The sequence below is a fragment of the Didymella exigua genome, assembly GCF_010094145.1.
Source record: "Didymella exigua CBS 183.55 unplaced genomic scaffold M421scaffold_69, whole genome shotgun sequence".
Lineage (NCBI taxonomy): Eukaryota > Fungi > Ascomycota > Dothideomycetes > Pleosporales > Didymellaceae > Didymella > Didymella exigua.
This window is the reverse complement of record NW_022984843.1, coordinates 30451-58329: the sequence shown is the minus strand read 5'-3', so window position 1 is coordinate 58329 and position 27879 is coordinate 30451. Positions and strand designations below refer to the sequence as shown.

The 27879-nt window shown below is 48.0% G+C and overlaps 12 protein-coding genes across 12 annotated transcripts; 8 read left to right on the top strand and 4 right to left on the bottom strand.

The window, feature by feature from the left end:
* The first annotated feature begins 1646 nt into the window (after window positions 1-1646).
* On the top strand, window positions 1647-2520 carry M421DRAFT_355407 (uncharacterized protein). The gene is made up of 3 exons (XM_033589611.1): window positions 1647-2212; window positions 2260-2421; window positions 2476-2520. Exons 1-2 carry the CDS (start codon window positions 1699-1701, stop codon window positions 2322-2324), a joined length of 579 nt encoding a protein of 192 aa, XP_033442770.1. The 5' UTR covers window positions 1647-1698; the 3' UTR covers window positions 2325-2421; window positions 2476-2520.
* Window positions 2521-2901: 381 nt separating this feature from the next.
* On the top strand, window positions 2902-4343 carry M421DRAFT_355426 (uncharacterized protein). The gene has a single exon (XM_033589612.1). It carries the CDS (start codon window positions 2984-2986, stop codon window positions 4157-4159), a length of 1176 nt encoding a protein of 391 aa, XP_033442769.1. The 5' UTR covers window positions 2902-2983; the 3' UTR covers window positions 4160-4343.
* A 382-nt stretch (window positions 4344-4725) lies between these two features.
* Window positions 4726-5204, bottom strand: M421DRAFT_355399 (uncharacterized protein). The gene has a single exon (XM_033589610.1). It carries the CDS (start codon window positions 5122-5124, stop codon window positions 4756-4758), a length of 369 nt encoding a protein of 122 aa, XP_033442768.1. The 5' UTR covers window positions 5125-5204; the 3' UTR covers window positions 4726-4755.
* Window positions 5205-6193: 989 nt separating this feature from the next.
* On the top strand, window positions 6194-7033 carry M421DRAFT_410623 (uncharacterized protein; the record flags this gene model as incomplete). The annotated part of the gene is made up of 1 exon (XM_033590387.1): window positions 6194-7033. A coding segment is annotated over one exon (729 nt), but the record flags the coding sequence as incomplete, so codon positions are not given.
* A 753-nt stretch (window positions 7034-7786) lies between these two features.
* M421DRAFT_426849 (uncharacterized protein) lies at window positions 7787-8824 on the top strand. Its single transcript, XM_033594514.1, has 2 exons — window positions 7787-8178; window positions 8233-8824. Exons 1-2 carry the CDS (start codon window positions 7982-7984, stop codon window positions 8333-8335), a joined length of 300 nt encoding a protein of 99 aa, XP_033442766.1. The 5' UTR covers window positions 7787-7981; the 3' UTR covers window positions 8336-8824.
* On the bottom strand, window positions 8592-9707 carry M421DRAFT_10505 (putative serine/threonine protein kinase; the record flags this gene model as incomplete). Its single annotated transcript, XM_033587091.1, has 4 exons — window positions 8592-8948; window positions 9002-9219; window positions 9277-9551; window positions 9610-9707. The coding sequence occupies 4 exons, from the start codon at window positions 9705-9707 to the stop codon at window positions 8592-8594; spliced, it is 948 nt and encodes a 315-aa protein (XP_033442765.1).
* A 2260-nt stretch (window positions 9708-11967) lies between these two features.
* Window positions 11968-12644, bottom strand: M421DRAFT_355233 (uncharacterized protein). Its single transcript, XM_033589607.1, has 3 exons — window positions 12579-12644; window positions 12214-12303; window positions 11968-12166 (listed from the first exon to the last, which is right to left on the bottom strand). Exons 2-3 carry the CDS (start codon window positions 12276-12278, stop codon window positions 12052-12054), a joined length of 180 nt encoding a protein of 59 aa, XP_033442764.1. The 5' UTR covers window positions 12279-12303; window positions 12579-12644; the 3' UTR covers window positions 11968-12051.
* M421DRAFT_355284 (uncharacterized protein) lies at window positions 12086-13195 on the bottom strand. The gene is made up of 5 exons (XM_033589608.1): window positions 12893-13195; window positions 12772-12841; window positions 12579-12717; window positions 12362-12512; window positions 12086-12303 (listed from the first exon to the last, which is right to left on the bottom strand). Exons 1-5 carry the CDS (start codon window positions 13069-13071, stop codon window positions 12288-12290), a joined length of 555 nt encoding a protein of 184 aa, XP_033442763.1. The 5' UTR covers window positions 13072-13195; the 3' UTR covers window positions 12086-12287.
* M421DRAFT_355331 (uncharacterized protein) lies at window positions 13009-14291 on the top strand. Its single transcript, XM_033589609.1, has 3 exons — window positions 13009-13517; window positions 13579-13957; window positions 14015-14291. The coding sequence occupies exons 1-3, from the start codon at window positions 13320-13322 to the stop codon at window positions 14032-14034; spliced, it is 597 nt and encodes a 198-aa protein (XP_033442762.1). The 5' UTR covers window positions 13009-13319; the 3' UTR covers window positions 14035-14291.
* A 1186-nt stretch (window positions 14292-15477) lies between these two features.
* Window positions 15478-17449, top strand: M421DRAFT_410599 (ankyrin; the record flags this gene model as incomplete). Its single annotated transcript, XM_033590385.1, has 4 exons — window positions 15478-15499; window positions 15866-16018; window positions 16175-16452; window positions 16483-17449. 4 exons carry the CDS (start codon window positions 15478-15480, stop codon window positions 17251-17253), a joined length of 1224 nt encoding a protein of 407 aa, XP_033442761.1. The 3' UTR covers window positions 17254-17449.
* A 3767-nt stretch (window positions 17450-21216) lies between these two features.
* M421DRAFT_426845 (uncharacterized protein) lies at window positions 21217-21842 on the top strand. Its single transcript, XM_033594513.1, has 2 exons — window positions 21217-21489; window positions 21540-21842. The coding sequence occupies exons 1-2, from the start codon at window positions 21390-21392 to the stop codon at window positions 21620-21622; spliced, it is 183 nt and encodes a 60-aa protein (XP_033442760.1). The 5' UTR covers window positions 21217-21389; the 3' UTR covers window positions 21623-21842.
* Window positions 21843-23746: 1904 nt separating this feature from the next.
* M421DRAFT_11463 (uncharacterized protein) lies at window positions 23747-24316 on the top strand (the record flags this gene model as incomplete). The annotated part of the gene is made up of 1 exon (XM_033587234.1): window positions 23747-24316. A coding segment is annotated over one exon (570 nt), but the record flags the coding sequence as incomplete, so codon positions are not given.
* Window positions 24317-27879: the final 3563 nt, after the last annotated feature.

The following is a 27879-nucleotide window of genomic DNA, read 5'->3' as shown; positions in this document are numbered from 1 at the left end:
CCTAGTAAACAAGTAGGAAGGTTTCCTTTAGTAACTTAGTCTAGTAAACAGGGAGTTAACAGAAGTGCTAAATAGTGTGCCTCTAGACAGGATTTAAGGATAAATTAAGGACCTTATATACATATAAATAGTTAGCTTAAAGAGTTTCTAAGCTAAAGGGGGTGTGTTAGATAAGAGTAAGTAGTAAGAGGTTAGATCTGCGCAATTAAGCAGGGACCTGTCGCGCAGCCAATCAGCAGTTGCTAGGTCAATTAAGCGAGACCTGGCAACTCCTGATTGGCCCGCACACAGGCGGCCGCGAACAGCGCTAATTCCCCCCCACTTCAATCCTGTAGCAATTAGCACGACGCGGACGCAGACACCATCGCCACAATTATTAATAAATCATCATACCACCTAAGATCTTGTTAAGAACATACTCTGGCTCACAGTACGAGCATCTGACAATTATAGTTGTGTGCTGTAATGTTGTAAAGTAGGTGCAGTATTGGTGTGGTCTTGGCAAAAGTGGCCAGCTCGCTTGGGTGGCCAGCTCGCTTGTGGAGTACGTTACTGCTGTTTCCGCATAATAAGGGTGTTTAGTGGGCTGGCAGCGCCTTACTTTAGTGTTCGAAATCTTAATTCGCACAACCTCCGTAACGAAATTACGAAGCTGCAGTATTAACAGAATCACCAATAAGCGCTGCCTAAGGCTCAAGAGCGACTGTGTGGAAGCAGAAGTAAGAAGGGGAATTGAATATTAAACCTTCCGATATGAATTCTTTAATGGAGGTGTTTTTATGGAAAAAAACGTAGATCGCATCGGTGGTTTAGTGGTACTACCGATGCTCTGCCAGCTGCTGTACCGACTAGATAGGCTCGACATCCTCCTTTTGCTTTAAACATGTCGGTTTCTTGAAAATGTAATTTGACTTATTGTTCGTGTCTTCTACTACTTTCCAAAATCGATTTTAAAGAATGTCTAGAAAAGATCTAATTAGTGGTGTTTAGTAAATTCTTTTCTTAGGCAGCATTATTGAGAGGAAATCACTTAAATATCAAAGCTCATAGTCGTGCTTGGCAAAAAGAGTAATTGGATAGAAATTCGTGTTGCGTTTCTTGCTTTCCCGAAAGCTAGCGCAAGGCATCATTGCCAAGGTCCATCACGCGCCCTTGTGGGCTGATGCGTCGAAGACTATTGGATGAGATTGCACATCGCTAAGGCCTTGAAACATGACACCTTTCCTGTTTTTCGGCCGAGCCTCAGAAAGACATGATCTTGCATCTGAGAGTCACGTGTAGTCTAGAGCTCTTTGAAGCTGCGCCTCGATCTTTAGTGGCAAACAACGTGACCTCGGGACTCTCGGACTTACGAGTATGCATGTCTCGTGATCGACATTATAGCAGCGGTGAGCGCGGCTCAAGGTGGATGGCGGGACGGTTCAGAACGACACGGCATACTGCGGGCTGATACAGTGTGCCAGCGCGGCGTGCATTCAGCAAATCAAAAGCTCTAAGAGAATGGTGTGCTGTTCTGGATTGGCTAAACTCTCAATAGATCACCGTGAGCTATCAGCCGGAGGATCTATCCCCCTGTACCGCTGTACGTAGTGAGGGGTTAGCGAAATAATCACCTAGTATAATTAGTCGTCCTTCCTACATCGACAAAACTTTTGCTAGCAACTTACAGGCTAAGGTACACACTAACAGATCAATGTCATGGACCTAGTAGCAGGTACTGCTAAAAGAGCAAGCAGCGATAACAGGAAGAAACGAACGTGGTCTGGCGACAGTGAAACGCACACACACCACTATAAGCGAATACGCCAAACAACAACGGTACCGGTGTTGCAAGCCATCATCCAGGACATCGGCCAAACCTCAAATGAAGTTATCAGTCTCCAGCACCCTTGCATGTGCGCTGCAGCAACAGTAGCCAGCATACAGCAGAAAGCACTCGAATTAGCTAAAAAGAGGACGAGTACAGAGTTTGCCAGCAGTATGAACGACCGCATTGAACTGTTTTGTTTCCTCTCTTGTGTTGTTGTCCTGCGAGACCTCAACCCTGATGCGAGCCATACTTTAACACAAGTTGTGTGCGAAACTCTATCCCTACAAAGAGACTACGCAAATCGTGTTCTAGCAGGTGTATTATGGTTGCATCAAAACCTCATACGAAGACTACTAGAGCTAGATTGGAACCTTGCGGAGGCTACAACTATTGTAGCACGATGTAAGTTTACTTAATAGTCCTATAACCTCTACTAACCTTGCTATTAGATGCGCCTGCAACCCATTCCAAGCTTCGACATATAAAGAGCTCCAAACAGATCAAGGTGCCTTGATTTCGAGATTCCAAGAGATAAAGAGTTCACCGTACATTGCCTCCTTATCAAGATGGTCTGTCCCTAACCAGATGATGAAATCAGACGCTACTCTAAGGTACGTTGATAGTAAGTATCCCATGTGTTGTGCTTATTCCAAAACAGGTTTGAGAGACTCTGCCAGTCGCTTGGTTACTTGGACTCAACGCAAGCAAGCCTGTTCTCGATCCTTCATCTCTGTTCCTCAGTAGACCATCCAATTTCCAGATCACAGCTTACAGCTGCAGGCCAGCTAAGAAATCAGTGGGCCTTGGACGGGAGCACGGAGCAATTTGGTGTAGAAGTACTTGGCTTAGATATGGGCATCGTTGATATCCTGAAAGATCCTGAACAGATAGACCGCTTTCTTCGCTACTGCAAGGCGGTTGGGTTAATTAAGGAAACCTGGAACAAAGAGCTAGCTGAGCCAACTATAGTCTCAACGGTCAACTATCGGGTCAACACCAAGTTCGCAACAAGACCTCAGGAATGGGTTCGCGTAATGAACTTGCTGTGCTTCTTCTTGACTGGCTGTTGTGAGTATTTCAGCAAGTAAGTAGTATTGGCACGCTCTACAGTGTCGCTGCTGATATTGATTTAGTCTACGACGATATGCGGTACGAGCATTGCCGCTTTTCCGCATGCTCGTGGAAAATTCTGTTGGATTCATCGACGGTTGTCCAACACCAGTTATTGTGCGAGCTCTTTTACAAGCTTCCAAATTTGCAGACAATTGTTGGAAGATCAGATCCATTCAAGTTGCAAGCATCGCTAGACCAGGGGACATTCCTATCAGTGATCAGGCATACCTCGTATACAGACACAGTTTTGTTCTGCGATGTACAGGTCAGCCGGATAGGGCTCTATTCATCATCGGCAAATTTCTGGATACGCTGCCTTTTAGCTACACGCTGAGCCCCCTTCTCAACGCAATCTATGGACTTCTTCTTAGCTCATTATCATGGGCATACATTTCACAAAGAAAGTTCACAGATGCTATCTCGGTGGGCTCACAGTGGATTCCTGGCGTAAGCTTGTACGAAACAAGAGCCGAGCAAAAGATAGTCACTGCTAGAGCCATCGCTCACAGGCACCTGGGAAGACTAGATCACGCTATCCGTGATCCAAAATCTGTGCTATCTGCGTCAACCATATCTCGTGCTCAACTGTACACGGTCGCAAGCTTAAGCGACGTGTATTGTGAGAAACAGCAGTTTCGGCTCGCCTACGACGTGTTGGAGGCGAACGCCAAAACATCAGGCTTATCGCTAACAAACGTGGACGTGATACCTCTACAAGACACGTATTACAGAACACTATTACTATCGTTCTCCCACGTCTGCTCCTGTCTTGGGATGTACGTTGAGTCGGATGCCGTTCTATTGCGACTTAAAGAATACTTTGGCCCCGGCCCATTTGCTACAACAAATGATCAGCAAAGACTCGTTCGGACGCTTGTTCTCCTCGCACAAAATCAACATCGACAGGCTACAGACTTGATACAATGGCATTGCGCAGTAGATTCCTGGCACAATCTGATACATATTGCCATTTATGAGTATCAGTCAGTTAGTAAGTCAGGGTGGGACTACGCATTGATCTGTCTTTCCCTCCATCACGCCCGGAGAATGGCCATGAAAGAAAAAGCAGATGACAGATGGTTACGGAAAGCGAGCGAGATATTTCTAGCACCCGTGGAGGATCACTTCTGGATACCAAGTATGCTGAGTAATTGGGTGTCCTACATCCTAGACCAGGATTTTGGACTGAGCGCTGAATTACGCTCCCGCATCATGGTCTGCGCCAGACTATCTTGACGTCACAACTGTTCGACCCTAGGAGACTGAGCAGGGGTACTGCTACGATTACGAGGCCCCAACGATGCGTGTATAAGCCTGCTCTGCCCTCTAGTACGACATGAGTTTGGCACATAACAACAACATAGTAATGTCCCATCCCTGGGTTATGGGACGCACCCCAAGGTGGGACGGTTTTGCACCTCGGACCTCCGGCTTGTCCCTTTCGCGATTCTATAAATCTGCAATTCATACACAAAGATCTTTAGCTACCGTTACTATAGGACGGTAGTCTCCGAATAGAATCCCGTCAATATCGGTCACGTTGTCGATCTTTTTCCCAAGGCCATTAGTTTACCCCTCACCAGTTCACCCCTGTCTATTCGTGAATGAACAGCTCTGTTAATCATTCGGAGGTCTACAGATGTAGTATAAGTAGCAGGGATAGACTTCCTGTTATTAGAAAATATTTTAATACCGGGATCGTAGATGCCGAGAGGTCCGTCGTGCAGAGAAGACGGTGCAGAAAAGCCTCCTGCTTTTACGAGAGGCTCTAACTATATTGGGTTGCTGACAAAAATTGGTAATTAAGTGTTGTGATGCCGTCCACTAGGTTCCTATGCGGCTGTGTTCTGTGGCGTGACCTGCCACCGGGCGCATCGGCAGCAGCATTTCGTCGCAACGCGGCTTAACAAGAGCGATGCTCCACTCGTGCGAGTCGTCGAGCTTACTGAGCATGAGAGCTCTCGCGCGAATCTCCTCAGACCTTGTCGGGTGTGTCGAAGGGTCACCACTCCCTCAACACGTGGGGCGACAGTGGACGAGGCTGTCTGGTGATCTGTAAGTGTGTTGTGGCACCGATGGTAGCATGCCGGAATATCTGTGAAGTGATTCGCGTGAGAGGTGATGCTGTTCAGCCCGAGGGCTCGTCGATGCGGGACGTTGCAGACTTTGTCGGATGGTGATGGGCTAGCAAGGAAGCCCATCAGTGACTGTTGTGTGTATTGTTATCATGATGCTCGAGATATGTCTGGGCTTCGTCGTCGCGTCTCGCGTCGCTGTGTCTCGCCTAGATGGCTGCCGTTGCGTTTGGTGAGCGTGTCATATTAAGTAATTAGCTTGCTCGCAGATTTTGTATGTCTGTGCCTACCAGGGCCGCAACAGCGGCTCTACAGGGACCAAAACAACGCGGGGGGACGCGCGATGGCCTGTAGAGACCGTTGCGACCTCTGGCAGGTGTTTGTGATGCTTTTTGTAACGATAATTCCAAAAGTTGAATACTCGCTGTTTGTCGTGTTTTCGGTGGTGGACAGTCGGTAGTCGACAGTACAACATCGATTGACGCTAGTGCTGCTGACCGATGTCGTAGGTACTCAAAACCGGACTTTAAAAAGCGCCTAACGTACGAAGGGGCTCGTTTTTTTTGATCGATCGAGGAGCCCGTGCGCAATCGTCCCCACTAACTTATGCGCGACCCGTGCTTTGTAGTATAGCAAATCAACCACAATAATGCCTGCATTATTAATATCGCGTCGTAAAAACTTCAAGTACAAGCAGTACAAGACTATCCAAGCTCCTAAGACTAATTGAACAGAGTTGAGTGGTGTTGCGCGGGCATTTGCAGTAGGTGCACTCACGGCAATTCAAGGAGACTATGCTACACAACGTCAACTTGCAACCACAATAGGACGCTCACAAGGCACCTTATCAGAGCTGCTCAAGAGGATAGAGAAGAAGGCAGAGAATAAGACTATAGCTTTATGGGACGAAGTACTCTACAAGAACGATCTAGGACGTAGAAGGAGTAGGTTGTTAACGCGGAAACAGAAGGAAACTATTATCCACATTGCAACTTCCTCACGCGAATCGCGTGAGAACGAGAGCTGGCAGGCTATTGCAAATGGCGATTTCAAAGAAGTTGTACCTGAAATAAGTATAACAACGTTTGAAAACGTCATGTACGAGGCTGGTTATGCGCGTCGACGTCCAGGTTAGAGACCTTCACTCACACCTGAACAAGAAGAGCAACGATATAAGTGGGCACTCGCTCACAACCCCGATCAAGATAAGGAGTATGACAACAAAGGCTTCAACTTTCACGAGGTAGTGTTTACTGATGAGACTCCGGCCCGTATAGGTGACGAGCGAGGCATGATACAAACGTGGTGCTGTGAAGGAGAGCAATACAACGACGACGTCAAACACAATCGGAACGTCAAGGACTGTTGCCTGCAGTTCTACGCCTGTTTTCGGTACAACTTCAAGGGCCCGTGTCACGTTTATTACCAAGAGACGGAGGAAGAAAAAGCAGCTGCAGAAGTCCATATTGCACAGCTCAACGTTAATAAAAAAACCCGCGATAATAAGCTACAAATCTACGCACAACAAGCGCTCCAAGGCATCAGCGAGAGTGACATTAACGGACGCTACAACACCAGGAAGAAGCAGTATGTACCAAGTACAATGGACTATAAGCGTGGCGATCGCGGGCGTGGAGGAGTTGATAGGTACCGTCACCGCGAAGGTGCTCTCAAGAAGGTCGTTCCATGGATTCACAACCTCAAAAATCGTGGAATTAAGTGCGTATTACAACAAGACGGAGCTCCCGCACACAATTCTCGACTTTCTCGAGATTATCTTGTTACTGAGCACGTCGATAGGTTGTGGTGGCCAGGTCACTCATCTGAGGCAAATGCTATTGAGCACGCTTGGCCGTGGATTCAGCAGCACGTGACGAAGCAATTCACTCCTTCTTGTACGCCTAAGCAGTACGAGAAGCAGTAGGCAGCTTCATAGGACGACCTGCCTGTAGAGGTCATCAATCGTTGGGTGGACGCGATTCCAGAGCAGGTGCGGAGGATCATACGGACGGGTGGAAAGAACAGCTTCCACGGGTGACTCAGCAACGTCAAAACACCACAGAAAGCTCGCGATAGGTCAATTGTATGTAGTTTGACACCTTTATGTATTCAGATTATTACAAAATGTCATGTTTTCGTTGTTTTGGTGACGATTACTATGTGGGTTGTGAACGGATTTCATGTTCCAGGTCTGTGCGCGGCACCGATCGGTCAAAGCTAAACTATGAATGGAACAAAATTTTCAGCTTCTGAAGGATACTTGCTTGAGCATGCCACTAGTGGCGCTTCTAAAATCATCCGCTCCGGACCGAGCGCTTAGAGGTGATCACCAAGCTCTTCTTGCAGCTTCTTTTGCATGGAACATTGGCCTCACATTGTTCGTATCATCAACTCGTCCAGTAATTTTATCGGTACCATACAAATGGTGTTGCGTGTGATTACGATCAGGGTTACTTGGAGGCGCCTGGGCCAAGCTCAGAGGACTTCTAGAGTACCTTGGTAGAACAACATAAACGGCATAATCATCTCCCTTCCGGGACATCAATGTGTGAAACGACATCCTCTCGTCGTGCCACTGCTTTGACCAACGGAATGTAGTGCTAGTACAGTGAACATACTTCCAGCGTCACGCTGGCTGTCCGCTTGTAGTGGCTATTTTGAGTACATTGGAACCAACAGATCTTCGGCGCCGATGACTGTGCCTCAATCGCGCCTTACCGCCGGTGACGAACAGTGCAGTAATCTTAGTGATGGGCCAGTTGTTGTCAGAAATCATGCAAACGATAGAGCTTGATACACAAGGCGGATGATAAATCAGCCGCACTGGTTGAATATAAAAGAGATGCCAACGAACGTATGGTGAATCAAGCTACAGAATCGAAAGACACAACAAAGACCAGCAACTGAAATCCACGTCCGCAAACCAAGACGACCTCTTCCGAGACCATCTGTCCATCGACATTACAAGTATTCTCTTCGCAACATGTCCTACAACAAAGTCATTTCTAGCAAAGTGATCAAGACTGTCAATGCAGGCGGCAAAGCAATCCAAGTCAAGTATGCTACCAAGACTTCCTCTTGGGAGCGTAGCTTCTTGGCGCAGGGCGTGCAAGACGAGTTTTGCGAGGCTGTAAAGAAGGCCCCTGACGTCCCTGCTAGTGCTGCTATTGCGATCTTAGCGTAAGAGATATTCCTCTCATCATTGTGCTTGACAAGGCTAACAACGGACCTCAGCGAAAAAGAGCATCCAAGCGAAAGTGACAGCAAGTCTCACTTCACCACTGTCTTCGAAGACTCCAACGGCAACCATATCACGACCAAACATGTTTATCCTTAGATCCACTCCTCAGGACCAGCGAGCTCTAGGAGAGAATGGCATGTCGAGCAGCAAGACACTCTTGACAATAAGAGGAAGTTGAACGATCTAGAGTCAGAATTTGAGTTTTTTGGTTGATGCCATGATAGAAAGCTGTTACATAGAAGCGAAACAAGGAAAGACCTAGGGGCTGCCATGACCAGATAAGCTTGTTGAAAAGCCACCGCAATGCTATGCTTCAATTTTGACACGCTGAACCTTGTACGCCAACTGTCACTCAAGACTTCTTATCTTCGACCCAATAACTATCCTTGACAATCTCTGACATCGTTGCTCTCTTAGCTGGATCGAGATTGGTCATCCTTAAGATCAACCTCTTTGCTTCGTCCGTGAGGTTAGGAAACACGTCCTCTGTCCAATCCGCGAAATCTCCATTCACGTCGTTCTCCTTCACTGCCTGCCATAAATCGGTTAGGAGCTCACCAGCCTTCGCATCGTCGACATGCTTTAGAAGTGCATCTGGTAGCGGGCCGAAGGTTGAAAGTAGTTTGAACAAAACTACCACCTCAGGCTCAGTGTCAAGCTCTGCGAAGTCGAAGTGCAACGACTGCATCCCTGTGATGACGTAGAGACACTAGATTGGGCAGTCAATAAGCTTGTGCAGGTCTAACTGAGCACAAGACTTACCAAGAGAGCAAAGGAGAAGACTTCAGAAGGCTTTCCTACTCCTCTTCCCAGCTGTCCTTCCGGACTACGCCACATGACGTTTCCAATCTTGTAGTTCAGTAGTTTTTCGCCTTTTAATTTCAACGCGCAGTCCATGTCGCCCAAAACTACTTTCCCAAGGTGAAATTCGTCGCTCGAGTCCACGTACCAATTCAGGAAGATATTGTCCGGTTTCACGTCTATAGTCAAATTAGCAAAGCTTTTGTCGAAGCTGAGGCATGCAGGCAGTTTTGTACCTAGGTGGATCCAATTCTTCTCATGCATTTCAGCAAGTGTGTTTCCAATCTCCTGCAAAATCTTTTTCCTCACTGTCAACGGAAGAGGAGGGTAGTTCTCTACCAATGCGAGCAAATCGGTTTTGAAGTATTCGTAAACGAGAATGCTCTCTTTTTCAATCTTGTCAACATGAATGCGAAGACGGGGATGACTTTCAAATTCGGCTCGAAACTCTTGCAAATGCTCCAAGATGGACTCCGGGACGGGCTTCACGACGTAGGGCGTCTTTTCACAGCTAGAAAAAGCGGTCAGTTACACCCAGTTTGATAGATACGCGGGAATTTCGAACTCACAGCGCAAGGCAGACGCTAAGTTCAGGCTTTTTGGGGTGCCGTTGGAGCACTTTTTGGAGGTTGTACTCGCGACCACTCTGCCCAACAAGCGTGGACATCATCCTCGCAGCTCGGAGAACACGGACCGGACGAACGACCATGTGAAATTCGGGACGTATCAAGTGATTTCGGGATGGGTGGGGCGTTGCGGTTAACAAACGTTGCTAAGGATGAAATTAGTTTACTCAGAAAATTGATGACTAAGCGAGCACAGACGCTTGGCACAGCTCAAGCATCTTCGATAATTGCATTGCGGGCTAGAAAGGACATGCGTATGCTTCCAATTAGTGATCTTTGTCCACGTCTCCTAATGACTCCAGCTGCATGCGTACTCACTCCAGAGCAGATGCTGTAGACATTCCGTTCTAACCAGCCATGATGGTGCTAGGAATTTGGCTCGCCTCATAGGGTGGGTCGCTATGTGAGGAGGGATGTCACACTGTCTATTGCTAGCATGGGGCTTCTTTCCGAAGCGATCGGAGAGAGAAATCTTGATCAGTCAAACGAATGTCTCAACCAAAGTTCATAAACATCTGTGCTACAGCTGGTGACTTCTCGCAAGAGGTCACTAGATGAGGCGTCCAATTCTCACACAGAAAAAGAAGAACGTCGAGGTGGTTAGCCTTGGCCGCATCGCTGAACGCACCAGAAATGTTGACTAAGCTATCGGTCAGATGGTGGGCTCTTATACTTTGTAAGACGGTAATAACGTCGGCAAGCCTACCCGCTCTGGTAGCTGCGCGCATTTCTCTACTTGGGCTGATCCTGAGAGCGGTCCGGCCGGCTTGATCGCTATGTGGTCGAAAGCGTCTGGAAGTGAGAGACGGGCAATATCAGTGAAGCGCGTTGGGACATCATCATTGATGAGATTATCCCCTGCAACTTTGAGCAGGTGCATGACAACTTCGCAAGCTTTTGCAGACACCGTGCCGGCGAGCGCCAGAAGCACAGCGCGTCTGTCATGTTGTAGGATTGCTAAAAAGCTTTCCATGACCTCTATGTTACCAAAATTTGCGGCCCAGAATAGACTGTCCGCGCAACGTGTAGGGCCGGTAACGGATAGGTGAGATGCCATCATCTGAAAAGACTGACCGTGGTTTTCCAGACATGCATCGTTCATTGCTGTCACAAGCGAGGTCTCTCCCATGTCTCTTTGAACCCTAGCAGAATGGCTTGTAGCAACACCTGTTGATTACACTCTGCAGTTGTTCGCAGGAGGAGTTCCCAAAATTTGCTCTTCGTTGCTGGAGTAAGGTCTGCTCGTCTGCGGTCCAACAAGAGCTCCACAGATGCTGGCTGGCTACTCCTGACCATGCGGATGACAGCATCATCGTATATACACCTAGCAATGCGGTCTTTGTGTTCGAGCAGCTTGGTCAGCACGCACTCATGACCAGCAGAAGCGGCAACCTCGATGGCATTCATGAGGCGAAGTCCAGCAAGATGTTCGAAAGTTTCCCAGTCCCAGTAGGCAAGCAAAAGCTTTACCATCGGCAAAGATCCAGACGACGCCGCTGTAGCCAGAGGTTCTCCAAAGAACGGCGCATTTGAAGCAGGGTTGGCTTTGTCTTCTAGGAGATTTCGTACCTCAACATCCTCGTTCGCTCCCACAGCTGCGTGAAGCATGAGACATGATTTATGGGCGACTGTGGTTAGTGTCACGACACTAGAAGCAAGATCAATAGGGTCGGCCATCACAACAATGCGTGTGGTGTTGTAGTTATGATATTGGACCCAAGTTAGATGACTGAGATAGCTTAAGTAAGTCCTTAATTGATCTTGATCAAGTGCATCTCGATAAGCGCCGCCGGTGTGATGAGCGCTGATTGTCTGGTTAAAGGTGGTTGTCCGCGTTTGATTTGATGCTCCTCTACAACATGTCCGCCTCAATTGGGTCTCTCCACGCTAGGCGCGCGGCTCACGCTAGAATCCTGCTTGGTGCCAGGGGACCGCACACAATCATTCGATCGTTGATTCAGACAACACCTTCTTAGGGCTTCGAGGAATCTCGACACTTGTACTGATGTAGCTTAGCGCAATCTATTGTAGTTGATGAGCTCTGCGATGCGTCACTGGGCAGAACAATTCACAGTCATATTCCACGATCGTCTGACGCATTTGCTGCTGACTCACACTACGTTCGTCCACGACGAAAATTTACGGTTGTGTGCAGCAGATCATGTCCTGGCAAAGACGTCAACCCCAGACACAAAAGTGTATGACCTAGAAACGTGACATAGTTTCCTTCAACCTAATGCAATAAATGAATACCCGCGAACGCTTTTGATTCCTGCGAAACATCTTTCCGGGCTACACGACGCAGCCAAGAATCATCAAAAGCGCTTGCAGTTTTCTGCTTTCTGAACGGACCCAAAGCCTGCGACACGTCGACCCTGAGACAGCCTACGAGAAGACTTCATCGAGTGCAGCTATCAATGTAGCGTTGGTGTACCAGGGGGTTTTGGAAGAGAGTCCAATAAAATTCTCATCCTGATGATTGCTTGGGATCAGGTGAATACTGTGCTGTATGAGAAATTTTCCAACTTCGGGAAATCAATATCTTACCTCCCAGTCGCAATTTCAAGACGCTGAAGTTCCGATTTAACATTTTGGACCGAATCATTGTACATTCTCTCCGACTAGTCACGATTCTCACTGAACAATGTCAGCGGGCTTGTACAAAGGCTGAAGGAAGTATTCGGACACAGCATACGGGGTTCTTATCAAAACGACCGCCTTCTTTTGCGCGAAAAGCGGCGCTGATTCCTTCAGCCGATTGACCGTATTCGAAGAGAAATATGTATTTGATGCTTGAGGAGGCGGTGTTATGACGAGAAGAAAGCCATCGACAGTCGAGATCTGATCTTCTAGATATGGCATCAGTGATGCACCTTTTACAGCGCGGTCCCATTGGTTGGGAATAGACCTACCATTCACAGTGACTCTGTGGCTTGGGGTATAGAAGTACAGCTCTTCATTCAAGTCCCTCAGTTCTTTTACGGCATGGTCGTAGGTATTAATGCCCTTCTCCTGCAGCTTTGCGAGCATGGGCAAATCTATGCCTCTGAACTATTATTAATAAGTTAGATGATCTGTGGTAAACGATCTGGAAGAATGAGTCACCCTGTATATCAGGTTTCCTATGGCCGTGTCGGCTCCAGACCCGACAATCGCCAAGCTTTTGTTCGTTGGTCTACACCAGTCAGTCGGACAAAAGACTCTTCCTAGGACTGCGACACCTAACTGGTTTGTTGCCATGATACCGATGTTGTGCGGTGTCAAAGGGTGGATGTCTTGCGTGAGCCCATGATCAAGTTTAGCCGGTTTTCCTGCTCGGCGCACGTGCCTGTGCACGGTCCTTCCGACGCACAGACTCATCGAAGCACTCTCGGAGGACTGATATATGAAGCATGGTTCAACCATATTCTTGCCATTAAAGGTAGAATCGCATCGCGAAGTCGCATAGCAGAAACGAATACAATTTTGTTGATATTCGCGGAAATTGTTCTGATAATTGCAGTGAGTCAAAAGAAAAGGCTCGAGCCTGAGACAGCGCTTAGTGCCAGGTTATGGTTGGTTAGGCCTCTGATAGATCGCCATGTCTTAGTGCTAATTAGGGGCGAACCGGCCGCGATGAAGCAAGACTAGTGAGGGACAGCTGCGGCACGGTCATGCACGTCTGGGGGGAAGTAAGACACGACTTTCCTTCCGCCAACAGCCCAGGCCAGCGACAGCCTAAAGCTGCTTTATTCCACATTACTAGGCGCAGGTCAACTGTCATAGATGCCTACAAAACATTGAAAGCGAGCGTGATGCTAGGTTTCAGGAAGAAGCTACGGAAGCTTACGCGAAAGGAGCTAGTCCCCGAAGTTAGTAGCCGACCAGATTTTCCAGGCGGGCCGTGAACGCACTGACAGTGAGACATCTTAGAGACCCCCTTTACAGACTTCAGTATTGGCTTCCCCACGCGCTAAAACCTACGGCCTGTTTCTACTTAGTGAGGATGTACCGCTTAACGATTCGAAAGAGTCTGTAGGAGTGGATATCGTGGCTATACATGGTCTAAACGGAGACGCTTATACAACATGGCAACACGAGAATGGAAATCTATGGCTTCGGGAGCTGCTTCTGAACGACCTTCCTGGGTTATGGGTGTTCACCTACGGGTATCTATCTGAATTGTTCTGGAGCAATTCCGTAGCCACATTACGAGACTACTCCCGATATCTCTTGATGTCTCTAGCAGCCGTTTCGGGAGGCAGAGACCGTCCAATCATATTTATCTGTTATAGTCTTGGGGGCATAGTCTGTAAGCAGGTGAGCAGACCGACATTACTGGTGGAACAATATTCTAATCTCTCTCAAGGCTCTTGTGTTAGCGCATGAGGATGGTCGCCAGTATGCTGACATACTCAATGCTACTTCAGCCATTATTTTCTTTGGAACTCCACACCGTGGCTCCAAAGGAGCTGATCTTGGTAAAGTTGTTGGTAAAGTAGTTAACATGTGTCTACGCGCATCACAAACAGCCAATATAGCAGGGACAATAAGAGATGACCTTCTCACCACTCTAGGGTCTAATTCTTAAGCGCTGAGCGACCTCGCTATCTCCTCTCGAAATCGTCTGAAAGACTTGGAGATCGTAACCTTCTACGAGACAGAAAAGATACCAGGGCTGTCTGAATTGGTATGACTATCTACAGAGGTTGCTTCTCTATGCAGTGGTGACTGATTTATTACTAAATAGGTTGTTGATCAGCACTCAGCTATTATGGAGATACTAGGCGAGGACATTATACCACTTTTTGCGAATCATAGGACTATGTGCCGTTTTGGGAGTGTAACAGACGATGGGTATAGCTTCGCTCTGAAGGCAATTAGTTGATTAGCTAAAACAGCTCTCTTGAGCAGGGAAATGGCAGCGAAAACGGACTGGACCTCCTCTAATTATTGTATGTAATGATGAAAGAACACAAAGAGTTCGAGCTAAGTGATCTGATAGCCTTGAGCGAAACAGAGAAATCCTGTATGGTCCTCCTTAATTCCATCTTTCTCACAGAATACAAAGCACAACTACCTATGCCAGTACAAGGGACCTGCAGCTGGATTCTGAGCCACCCTGCATACATCAACTGGACCAAAGCTGAGGAAACGAGATTACTCTGGGTTACTGGCGAACCAGGCTGTGGCAAAACGATGCTGTCTGCTTATTTGACAGATCACATGAGACTGAACCATGCTACCGCTCCTAAACCTCAAGTTTTCTTCTTTTTCTGCGACGACAAAATCAAATCACAACAAGACGCAAACGCTATACTTTGAGGCATCCTTTACCAAATCTTACAACGACATTGAAAACTCATTAGGCACGTGAAGAGTCGATTCGAACTGGAGGGACCTAGCCTCGCAACTTCTTTTCCAGCGCTTTGGGAGCTTTTCCTGAAAGTAGCTGCTGACTTGACACTAGGCACTGTTGGAGTCATTGTGGATGCGATTGATGAGTGTGAAGCCAGGACTTGCAACAGTTTCTTAAAGGCTATGGACCAATTAATAAACGAGCGCAAGGGCACATATTGACAAGGCCGTACTTGCATCAAGTTCCTGATAACGAGCCGTCCTTTACTTGGCGACGCACATCATTTCACGGAGTTGATGGGAAACAGAATTCTAATTGAGCAAAACTAAATCGTTGTTAGTGAGGACGTGAAGTTGGTCATCTGTAGCAGGGTTGGTGAGATTGTGAACAAATTCCAATGCAACGACGAGATGAAACACTACCTGGAAGAAACGCTGTATACCAAATCTGACTAGAGTTTTCTCTGGTTGAACATGGTACTGCAGAGTCTTGAAAGTAGCCCAAGGGCTTCGAAGAGAGATTTCGAAAAGATCATCGACGCCTTTCCCTAGAACCTTGAGGCAACCTATAGTAGATTTCTAAGTGTTATCCTACCTAGAGATTGAGAAGACGCTAGGAAGTTCCTACGTCTGCTTATTGGAGCCTCGAGGTACTTGATGTTAACGGAATTGAACATGGCTTTCACAATTGATCAGAACCACAAGTCTGCAGTCAACGTAGTAGATGATTTGTAGTTATCTATACGCTCAACTCTACAAAACATCGTGGGCTCCTTTATCTGCATCAAGGAACTGGATCATAGCTCAAAGGACGATCCCGTTGTTTCCCTTATACACTAATCTGCTAAAGAATACCTTATAGACCTCGCACTCCGTTCTGCAGACACTATAGTGCACAGTCTCGCGGTCCCTTTAGTGGATGCAGCGCTTAGTATGTCCCAGTCATGCATACAATATCTTCTCATGGAGGAGTTTAAGACGGATTTGTTTGTATTGGAAGGGACGAGTATCAAGAGTGGCTCTCCCTATCTACCTCATTTGTTGCCTTTTATAGACTCTGAGACGACGGACTCAGACGGCCCTCTCGGCTTAGATGATCATCTTGACTTGGAGAGCTTCTTCAAGGATTCTCAAGGATTGGAAGAGGCACATTGCACACTAATTGCCTAAGAATACAGGTTTTTTGATTACTCTGCTACTTACTGGGCAGAGCATTACTCGCTTTGTGAAGATGCCGCCCCAAAGTCTACGCGAGAGGCCGTCTGCCAACTGACAGCGAATTCCAGCTGCACCTTGACCAATTGGTTGAAATTCTATTGGATCAAAAACAACATCGAGTATTCATTCCCGGATACCTTTGAGACGATTGAAGTAGCCGCATTCTTCAATTTGGTCATGCTGCTTGCCGAGGTTATAGAAGACATAGATTCCAGAAACGAGACAACAAGAGTCTAAGCGTTATTCTGGGCAGCAAGAAAGTCCTCTACAGGTTGTATCAGGTTGCTGCTTCAGCACGGCACAAACCCGAACAGCATCAGCATTGATCGACAAACACCGTTGACAGTAGCTGCGCAGTATGGGCATTTGGATGCTGTTCAAATGCTTCTCGATGAACCAAGTACAGAAATTGCTTTAAGAGGTAAGTCTGGAAGATCAGCACTCTTGTTTGCAGCGGCGAACGGACACTTGGAGATCGTTGATGTTCTGGTGGAAAGAGGAGCGTTCAGTCCGGATGATCAAGATAATGTGCACTGGACCCCTCTCTTCTGGGCCGTGCAAGGAGACTATGCAGGCATTGTGCAATCACTCTTAAAACAGGCGTCGGTCGATGTCAATCGAACCGATAAGTCTGGACGCTCAATACTATCCTGGGCTGCAGGGGAGGGCGCCCAGCGAGCTTTGAAGGTCCTGCTCAAACACCCTTCTGTTGACCTCAACCTCAAAGACGCTCAGGGTCGCTCTCCGCTGTCGTGGGCTGCGGGTAATGGTCAAAGAGAAGTGGTCAGTACTCTGATGCATAGAGCGGGTGTTGACAAGAGCACCAAAGATAAAGACTTGCGCAATGCAATCTCCTGGGCTTGTCAAGGCGGACATACGGACACGCTGCGCACATTACTCAAGTACAGTTGTAGTGGCGTGGACGATGTGGATATCGATGTCTGGACGCCGTTACTGTGGTCACTCTTCATCCGGTCCCCTGCGACGGTGGAAGCACTTCTCTCCACTCGTCGTGTGCAAATCGACCGCTAGGATGGTTACGGCCGTACGGCATTAATATGGGCTGCGAGCTACGGATATCTCGACGTGGTACAGCTTCTAGTATCGTGGAATGCGAATGTGCACATCAAGAACAACGGCGGACATACTGCGGCGGATGTCGCGAGACTGGAAGGGCAAATTGAGGTATGGGAGTTTCTAGAGACTCCGCAAAACAAGGCAGTAGAAAGAAGTGTAGATCTCCGAGTGGGAACGTGACGCAATGATGCATTTCTTAAAGGGGTCGATGTATTGAGCGAATATCCACAGGACTAAAGCTGTGGTCAAGTATGCTATGAATTCAAGTGAGCTGCCTCGTCAACTAATAAGCGCTGTGGGCGGGATAAGCGCTGGTAGTCTGGATGGAGACACCTGGCGGTCATCTTCACGTGCTAGTAATGCTTTCTTTGAAATCTTTACCTTTACTGTATCCCCATCACGCTAGGCGCACGGCTCACGCCGCACCTCGGCATAATGTCAAGGCACACTTAGTAATATAGACGACAACGGATCATACTGCATTGAACTGCCAACTGGACGCTTGACTTGATATGGATTAGCGCAAGTTGACTGAGTCGGTCAATTCATGACGTATGGCGAGGTAGATCTTTGCAAACAAGGGTGATCAACAGCGGCACTGAGGTTGAGTACTGTCGGCCTCACGATTGATGGAACGCTTGCAGGTTGGGTTGTCCGGATTTCTTCCACGGGCGCCTAAAGCCTCACGACGCCTTTGAGATGCTATATCACAGACGTCTTGTTCAGGCGCGACACGGAACGCTCGTAGGGTATAATAGAAACCACAGCGCTGACAGCCTATAAGCCGTCGCAGGTTGCGACGCTCGTCCACCATGCGATTACTTAACGCAGTTCGCGATCCCGCCTACCAACGCACTCATCCCTTCTCAGTAGTTGTATATTAAATTGTCTTTGATCTAAAAATCTGTCACGGTTTGCGTGTCTCTTGCCTCATAGGCAACCCGCGCCTCACCTTTGGTGAGAGGCGACTCCCTGTTTTGCACTAGCGCTGTTTACAGCCACCTATGTAGATATACCGTTCGTAGCTTCACACAATACAACCTTAGTTTAATCCTTAATTCCTTGCGCACTGCTTGCACTCACTGCGACAGTTATGAGCCTAGCTGCAACCTAGGATTGTTCTCACCTGCTGCTGCAATCGTCACTCTACTTGAGTCACACGTTGCTATACCACGTCTACCACAGCGCACCTATTACTGCGTCCACCCACAACGCACATTGCCTGGATCTCTGCCTGGATCTATTCATACACGACTACAGCCTCTGCAATGGCTGCTGAGTCTGATCCCGCAGTGACGCGTGTCACTGTTATACTCAACACACCTGACAACTGGTTTACCTAGTTGTTCATTCGCCAAGACGTTGCTAACTGCTACAGTCTCTGGCAGTATATTAATCCTGACGTAGCTAGGGAGCTTCTCCCTGAGCTGACGGAGGCTACTAAGCCTCAACTTATCGACTACCAGGCTAGAGCTACTAGGCTCTCTGACCTGACTGCAGACGACTAAGAGTCTTACTAATGGGAATGTGATTGATAGGAGCGCCGCCGCTCTGAGTACCGCACCCAGAAGAAGGCCTTAGCCGACCTGAACACAGACATCAGCAAGACAATTGCTGTACGCCACATCCACCTAATCAAGGATCACAAGACACCCTACGACCAACTGGTCGCTCTTAAGAAGTTCCTTTGTCCAACCAACGCAACTCGCCGCCGCGAGCTTGCTGACAAGTACAACACTCTCAAGACTGCTCCACGAGCTGCAAAGAAGATCAAGCAATGGCTCACTGACTGGGTATACATCACCGCCCAAGGCAAATCAATCACGCTGCTGGAAACTGACGGCAACCGACCGCAAGAGGACTTTCTGATCGCCTGCAAGGCTCTGGATCAGGAATATGCTACGTCCTGCCTACGCGAGATCTTCAAACATGAAGCGCGTGGCACTACTGCAGAGATCTCATCTCTTGAGACATACGTCGCTGAGATGACCACATACCTACGCCGCACGAAGCCTCAATCTACAGGCCTGGCAGTCTCTGCTGCTGAGCTCGGAATCACGAAGCCGACTGAGACTCAATCGACTGGTCGCGGTCGCCGTGACGGTGCACGATCAATTCCTACCTGCGTATGTGGGAAGCAGCATTGGTACACTGACTGCTTCATCCTGAATCCACGCCACCTGGCACGTCCGAAGACCTATCAGCCTGCAGCTGAGGCCGTACGCAAGGTAGAGGAAGCGCGGAAGGACTCTAAGATTAACACGCGCATCAAGACTGCTCTTGCAAGATGGTTAACCTGCTAACCTCAGAACACTAGATCACTGCGAGTTAATGACAGCAAGCCACCTGTCAACACTAAAACGTTTGTGATATCAACTGGCCCATTGCTTAAGCCTCTGCACAACAGCTACAACAGCCACAACCACCACAACAGTCACAACAGGCACAATCAAGTTAACCACAATAAGGAGGTTGTTATTGCTATTAACACTTACACTGAGCCTACAGGATCTCTTATAACAATAGCTGTTGATGAAATCACTCAGACTAAATTACGCAATCAATAGATTGTTGATCTAGGATCTAATACGCACGTTGTCAACACAGAGGCATAGAAGGGCTGGAGGAGGACAAGTGACAATCCACAACGTCGTTCTATCAACGCTGGCAATACCTGTATCCTCATCACCGCGTGGGGAACGATGGAACTTGTCGTCTGTACACCACATGGACAGCTAAAGCTGGAGCTAACGCACGTCGCGTACGTCAAAGGCTTCCTTACAAGCGTCTTAGGACTCGCACGCTGCCGTACAGAGTCAATCCACTTCAACTCTAGCCGCGACGTCCTCTACATGCAACAGACATCGAACGTTATCGCACAACTCGAATACAATGGAGGACACTGGCTGATTGATGCTGAGCCATCACGCCGACCACCGCTGTTGCTTCTCAACACACCGCTGAGTACGTTTGGGGCATCATATCGCCCATCGTACGCGCCAAAGCCTGCCAACGTCGTTGATTAACGCGCTGCTCATCAAATTTAGGGCCACCTAGGTCGAAAGGCAGTCAACCAGCTTGAATTAAACGTTACTAGCGTCCAACTGACAGGAGACCACATAGACTGTCTCTGCTAGACCTGCACTAAAGCTCAAATGACTCACATTATCTTAAGACGCCCAGCTAAGAGCTGCGCACAACAACTGTTCTTTCAAATTGCAATAGACTTAATCTACATCATCCCTGTGGGAGAGGAGTGTATCAACAGCAGCAAGTACGCCCTACACTCTATAGACAAGTACTTGAAGTGGCATGAGATCGCCACAATCAAGCGAAAGGACAAGCCAACACTTACTCGTTGGTTCATGGCCTTGATCTGTCGAATCCAACGTGTGTACAACGCGGACGTAGTCGCCATCCAATGCAACAACAAGAAAGGATTTAGTAACAATCTTATCAACACTACAGAAGAGCTGGGCATGCTATACAAGCCAGCCCCAGCTGGCACAAAGGAACCAAATGGGCTTATTGAACGCGCAGGCGGAGTCCTTACGCAGCGAGCTCGCGCTATGCGCATACACGCCAACCTGCCCAAGAACCTATCACAGGAGATGTATCGCACCGCCGCGTACATCCTCAATCGTACGCCAACTGAAGCACTAGGCTGGAAGACGCCGTACAAGGTTGTATGGGGACAAAAGCCACTTGTCGCTCATATGAGGCCTATTGGCTGTCGCGCCTATGTCTACAACCGCGACCTGAGAGCTGCCAACAAGCTTGAATCGCGTACTCTCATCGGCCACCTTGTTGGCTACCAAGGCACTAATATCTTCCGCATATGGCTGCCTACAAAAGACACTGTTATCGTCACACGCGACGTCGTATTTAAACCTACGCTATTCTTTGATAGAATGGATGGCTACGCCTCTACACCAGTGATCAAGGAGGTGATCGAGCTACTTGAATATCCAGAGATGCCGCAGGATGATGATGTCAGCATCGACGACCTGCTGACCGCGCGCCAACGCAGCCACCAAACAACACCTGTGACCTCAGCTCCAACAGCTGGAGGCTCCTAGTTGGGGGGTGAGATGGCTGACGACGCACTCGAATCTGACGACACACTGCTAACCTCTACATTACCTGAGGAGGACACAATACACATAGTTCCTAAGGGCTACCGCCAACAAGGTGAGAAAGCGCCACAGGACGTTAATCTTGATCTAACTAACACAAACCTGATTGTCTTAGGCAAGCGCAATTAAAAGCTAAGGGATCTGAACAACTTTGCAGTACAGATCTACGCAGTGAGGATGGGACCTAAGCCTCTCGTCAATTACCTGCAAGCGTTCTTAACCAAGATCCTCTCTGACAGAGCCTCAGCCAGCGCAGATAAAGTACTATAAATCTATTAGTCACAGCTGCTGCCTCTGCCAAAGTCAGAAAACTGTCTTGATACACACATGTTTAGCAATCAATTCCAACATGCTATGGAGATTAAATGGCAAGATCTACGCGCCAAAGGCGTCTTTAGACAGACAGAGCAATTAAAGGCCACTGCAGATAGTAAGGTACTGCTGCTAATGTGGGTCTTTACTTACAAGACAGATGAAGATGGATATCTCTTATGGTTTAAGGCTTGACTTGTTGTCTAAGGAGACCTCTAAGCTCTAATAGACAACACATACGCTGCTACACTTGCTATCTACAACTTTTGCGCTCTTATTGCAATCGCTAATTACTTTAATCTTGAACTAAAGCAGTACAACGTCCCTACTGCCTTCTTGAACGCAAAAACCAACCGCAAGCTATACGCTGAAACGCCTGAGGCCTTCCGCCATACCAAAGGCGAGATCATGCTGGTGCTCCGCGCCCTGTACGGCCTGAAGGAGTCACCAATCCTATAGTACAATGAGCTACGTCAACAGCTTGTAAAACTAGGCCTAAAGCCAGTTAACAGCTTCCCATGCCTATATACAAGCTGCTGGCTTATTATATTTGTCTACGTTAACGACATTGTTATGGCGTTTCATCAATTAAACGCCTATCACCACCAGTCCTTTAAGAAGGATCTAGTAGACCTATACAACATTAAAGCAATAGGAGACCTTACCTAGTTTCTTAGTATCTGCATTGTCTGCGACTAAGCTCTGCACAAGACCTAGCTAGTCTAAGACGCTTTCATTAACAAGGTGTGCGCTTAATTCAGCATTAAGGCTGTGGGCAAGGCTCCAGACGTCCCACTGACGGAGAACTGGCTGCCACAGTCTACTGAGGAGACTGATACTGCTCGTACAAAGCTCTACCAGCAGCTTGTTAGTTCTCTTGCATACATCGCTGTCTGGGGTAGACCTAACGTTGCCCAAACGCACGTTGTCTTTGCCTGCCACCTCATTAACCCAGGACAGTCTCACATCTCAAAGATCCGCCAGACCTAGCGCTACCTGCTCAGCACGAAGGCTCTCGCCCTTGAAGCCTCTGCCAGCGCGCACGACATGGCCGAGTATCTCACTAACAATCCTACATACCACGATCCTCTCTTCTTTAGATTATCCAATGCCTTGTACGCTGACAAGCCTGAGACTTACCAGAGCTCTTAGGGATACGCCTTTAAATTTAGAGGACTTATAATTAACTAGAAATTAACTGTCTAGCGCACAGTCACAAAATTAACTACAGAGTCTGAATTGCTCTTGCTCTCCCTTGCAGCCTTGCAGATAGAAGAGTGGATGCGTTTCTTTGCTAGCATTAACCTCACGCTTAACTGTATACCTATAATCTAGTGCAACAACTAGCAGACTGTCTATATTGTTATAAAGGAGCACAACAAGCTTCACACAAAAGTTAAACACGTTAATATCTATTAGCTCTAGATCTAACAGGAGGTCACTGCCTCACGTATTAATGTTAAATAGGTACCTACTAATTACATGCCTGCTAATAGACTTACAAAGATTCTACCTAAGCAGAAGTTTGCTAAGTTTATCCACTAACTTAGTCTTGTTAACATTACTAAGCGCCTAAAGGGCCTACGTTAGGCTAACAACAATGACATTAATGCTATCTATTACCTACTAAATTAACACTAATTAGCTGTTGTTAACTCCCTGCCGTTAAGCCTACAGCAGCTAGGGGGTGTGTCACAGTTTGCGTGTCTCTTGCCTCATAGGCAACCCACGCCTTACCTTTGGTGAGAGGCGACTCCCTGTTTTGCACTAGCGCTGTTTACAGCCACCTATGTAGATATACCGTTCGTAGCTTCACACAATACAACCTCAGTTCAATCCTCAATTCCTTGCGCACTGCTTGCACTCACTGCGACAGATCAAGTATCTCAAACGTACATACCTTTGCACATCCCCATTGTTTCGCAAATATCTCAATCAAACAAGTTCTCGAAGCAGAAATATATCCATGATCGAAGATGCCCACAGGCGATTCGCACCCCTTCGACTTCGCGGCACTCCCCGCCGAGTTACGCACAACAATATATGAGTTCGCACTACTCTCTGATCATCGCGAGCATTGGATATGGCGAAAAAATCTTCCCAATCTACCTACCATGCGATTTCGATACAACCAACCCTCGAGGATGTTTCAAGAACGATGCCCTTTCACCAACAGTGTTGCGTGCAAAGATCCAAGATGTCGACTTCAATCTAGGATGGGATATATTGCCGAACCAGCTAATTTCAAGGCTTACGCGTTCGGCCTGTTTTACACCTCGCGTCTTGTCTCGAAAGAAGCTCGTGCTGTTTTTTACGGCCAGACCCACTTCGTCTTCGATAGTCGGTTCGACCTACACATATTCCTCACGAGTTTACAAAAGACTGCTGAGTTTATCAAAAGCGTTACGTTCAATTGGCTGAAGAGCAATGGACCACACAGTGAAGAAACCAAACGAGATTTCAAACGCTGGAGTCTGCGGTTCGAGCTTTCCTACGGACCTGAACTGTCAACTTCAATCCGTGAACTCGCAGAAGCCTGTCCAAGATTAGAGTTTCTGGAGATGATCGATACCGCTCACATTCCGACCAAAGACGCCAAGGAGTTCAAAAATCAGCCGTATGAAAAATGGACCTTAGTGAAGCAGATATGCGATTTGGGATTGAAAGGCTTCACGTATCTCTCCTGGCCTATTCCGGAATCTACAGATGAAGGGCTAAGATCGTATTTGACGCAAAAGGCTACTCGACGGGCGGAAATCGAACATCACGTAAACAATGTTGACACAACGACAAGTCAACGTTTATGAGGAGGTATTACGACCATTTGAGTTTCATGCGACCGCCTGGTCACCTGGAGACATTGTGAGAAAACATTCCAAGATAGAGCTCGAGGCGCACAAAGTCCCACACTTATTTTTGAATGTTGGAGATAGGAATAGGATGGAAATAGGGCGGGCAATCAGAACAGCATTATGTCAGCAACTTAAAACGGTTAGAGCCCCTCGTGAAAGCAGGAGGCTTTGCTGCATTGTCTACTCAGTCCGACGGACCTCCCTGCATTCACGCTCTGATGTCAAATTAGCTTCTAGCGATAGGGAATGCAAATTTGCTGTTTGTACTACCCTATGTATTAATTACAGCTTTATAAACTTTCGGAAGGGACAATCCGACGGTCAGAAGTGCAAAACCGTCCCGGGATGCGTCCCATGGCCCAGGGATTCCAGAATTCCACGGGGTTTTCCGTTCGCTCTGTCCTTAGTCTGGGGATCAAAAACAAGCTTAAGCCATTCAAGGCTGATCTTAGAGTCGTTATATCCGTTCTCAGAGAATGCATAATGCCATCCAGGGGTTGGGTAAGTAGTCCAGTTGCTCCGGTGGCTCTTCGCCGGCCAGATTATGAGTGGTAGGATCGTGTAACTGCCTGGTGCAGTGTCGGGTGGAGGCTGGGATCAACAATTGTATTGCTATCTGTTGTCGTGTTGTGATGATTGTGTACGGAGCTCTCAGCTCTGAGGTAAGTGCACTTGCCCACTGGGCAGTACCTTCTACAACAAGATATCATGTGACTTCACCCGCGTGGTTACACACCCCCTCAGCTGAGGTGCCAACCAAAGCTAATCTCCCTTATTCCTGTTCTATATTATATCCATGATTGTTGCCCTATAACCATGCCCAATACTGTCCTAATACTAGTGAGTCAAGCTCGCCAAATCAGGGTTATCATGTCCTTTAGGCTCTAGTAGGTGGTTCTCAACGTCTTTTAATCCAAGCTGTTGGACGAATTCAGCATGCTTCTAGCGTACAAGGATCTTGGTAAGTCCATCAGCTGGCATAAGGTTGGTTGGCTTCTACTGAACTGATATGCGTCCAGCTGCCACCTCCTGCCTAAGCCAATGTTGGTGGACGTCCACATGACGCAAACGCGTGAATAGCTTGTCCTCGTGCTTAGTAACAACTCCTACTGTCTGCAGGTTGTCGCAGAAGATCGTTGGTACCATCTCTAGGTCGAGCTTGATGTGCTTGAACAGTCGATTCCATGCCTGCAGCTCGCTGGCTGCTGTCGACAGAGCTAGCAGCTCTGCCTCGGTGGTCGATTTCGTGACGGAACGTTGGAGTGTCGCCTTCCAGTCGATAGGCATACCGTACATCATGAAAAGATATCCCTGAGAGCTGCGCCGCGTCGGCAGGTCGTCCGCAAAGGCTGCATCAGAGGCACCGTAGAATATTGGCTCTGTTCCAGCACCCCCCAGGCTTGAGCCTGTGTATATCGTGCGACTGCTCTGATCTCCATGTGCACTGATCGCCAAATGCTTCTGGCCGATCAAGTACTTCTAGACGTGGTACGCTGCGCTGACATGCTTTTGACCTGGATTCTGTAGATATCGAGATAATTTGGAGTGGGCTTGCGCAACATCAGGCCGAGTGTATGTCGCGATGTAGGCTAGTGATCCAACTAACTCCTGATATAGCTTTGTGCGCTGTTCGTCCGGCTCCTCCTTGCTTAGGCCGATATTTCCATCTACTAGCGGTACTGCTGGATACTTTGTGCTCTCTTGAGCAATGTTGTATTTAGCTGCTACCTTTTCGATAAAGCTGTCTTGCATTAGCCAGATCTTCTTCTGGCTGCGATCTCGGATCACGCGTATGCCGAGGAACCATTTCAGCTCTCCCAGAAATCGCATGTCGTATGCAGCTCGCAGCTGTTGATCGAATCGGCGGTAGGTGTCCTTGTTCTCAGAAGCTACAGCTATGACTATATCGTCTACAAAGAAGAAGACAATTAAGTAATCATTGCTGAACAGACAGGGCACTCCTGGCACCTGCTGAAGGCCTAGATTCTCAAGCGTAGCAGTGAGGTGCTTGTACCATAGTCGCGGAGCATCTCGAAGTCCGTATAGAGCTCGTTTAATCTTAAGCAGTTGGCCAAGCTCGCTCTTATATCCTTCTGGACATTGTACGTAGGTAGGTTGGTCAAGTTCTGCGTTGAGAAAGGCGTTCAGGACGTCGTACTGGTACAGCTCAAGGTTAAAAGCAGCTGCCAGGGCGATCAAACATTGGAATATCTTCGCAGCTAGTGTCGCCGCGTACGTATCGCCGTAATCCTGCTGCAGGTCTCCCCTCACTACTAGTCTCGCCTTGAACTTGTAGAGATATCCATCCTCGTCGAATTTGTACGTGAATACCCACATCAATGGCAGTATCTCAGCGTCTATTAAATCAGACGCTCTCACTGCTTGTCCAAAACAGCTCCTCTGGATAAAGCAATCAATCTCTTTGCGGCTTGCCTTCTTGAATTCAGCTCCAAATGGATGCTGATCTAGGTCCTTCCATCTCTTTGGCTCAGCCGGCAGCTGGTCACGATGGAGTCGGGTTTTCGGCGCTTCGCTGAGTAGCTTTCCTGCTGCTGTAGGGTTGATACAGGCTGCAAATGTCGCTAGATAGGTGCCAAACGTCGCTGGCTTGCGAATTCGCTTGCCCTTCATAATAAACTGCTCTGATACCTGGCTGCTAATCTCTCCTCGTCGTGCAGCGTTGTTGGACGTTCGGTCTGGCTCTTCTCCTTCTCGAGCTAGAGCATATCCGCGTCCCCAGCCAGTATCATCCATCGCCTGATCAGTGAGCGACTCGCCTGTGAGCTCGATCGGCTCGGGCAAATCTGGTGTCGCTTCTGGAGTCATGAGCGCTGTGGTGTTCTTCTGCTGAGTACGGCTCTGCTGATAATTCGGTAGTTGAACATGAACCGTATCTCCGATACCCTCAGCGTTGTCCTTGTTCTCACAAGAGAACAGCTGTTCTGTCAATATATTGCTGTAATCAAGCGTCTTGTTAATATCGAGCACTTCTGCTGCCTCTCGAACGTAGCTCTTCTCTGCGTACTGGCCTTTGCCGTCACAGAGCTTGCCTCAAATGAAGACAACATCTTGGGTTCGTATCACTCGTCCAATGGATGGCAACCACACTCAGAAGATATTGGTAGAGTCGAAGCCTACCAGGTGGCTGATAAGAGCTCGAGATTCGAGCTTGGCTCTGCGTGGCAGCTTCTCATTAAGCACATAGGCTCTCGCTCCAATCACCTCAAGGTGAGCAACTAATGGCTTAATCCCCTTGACTTTAGTGTATGGGCAGCTCCAGC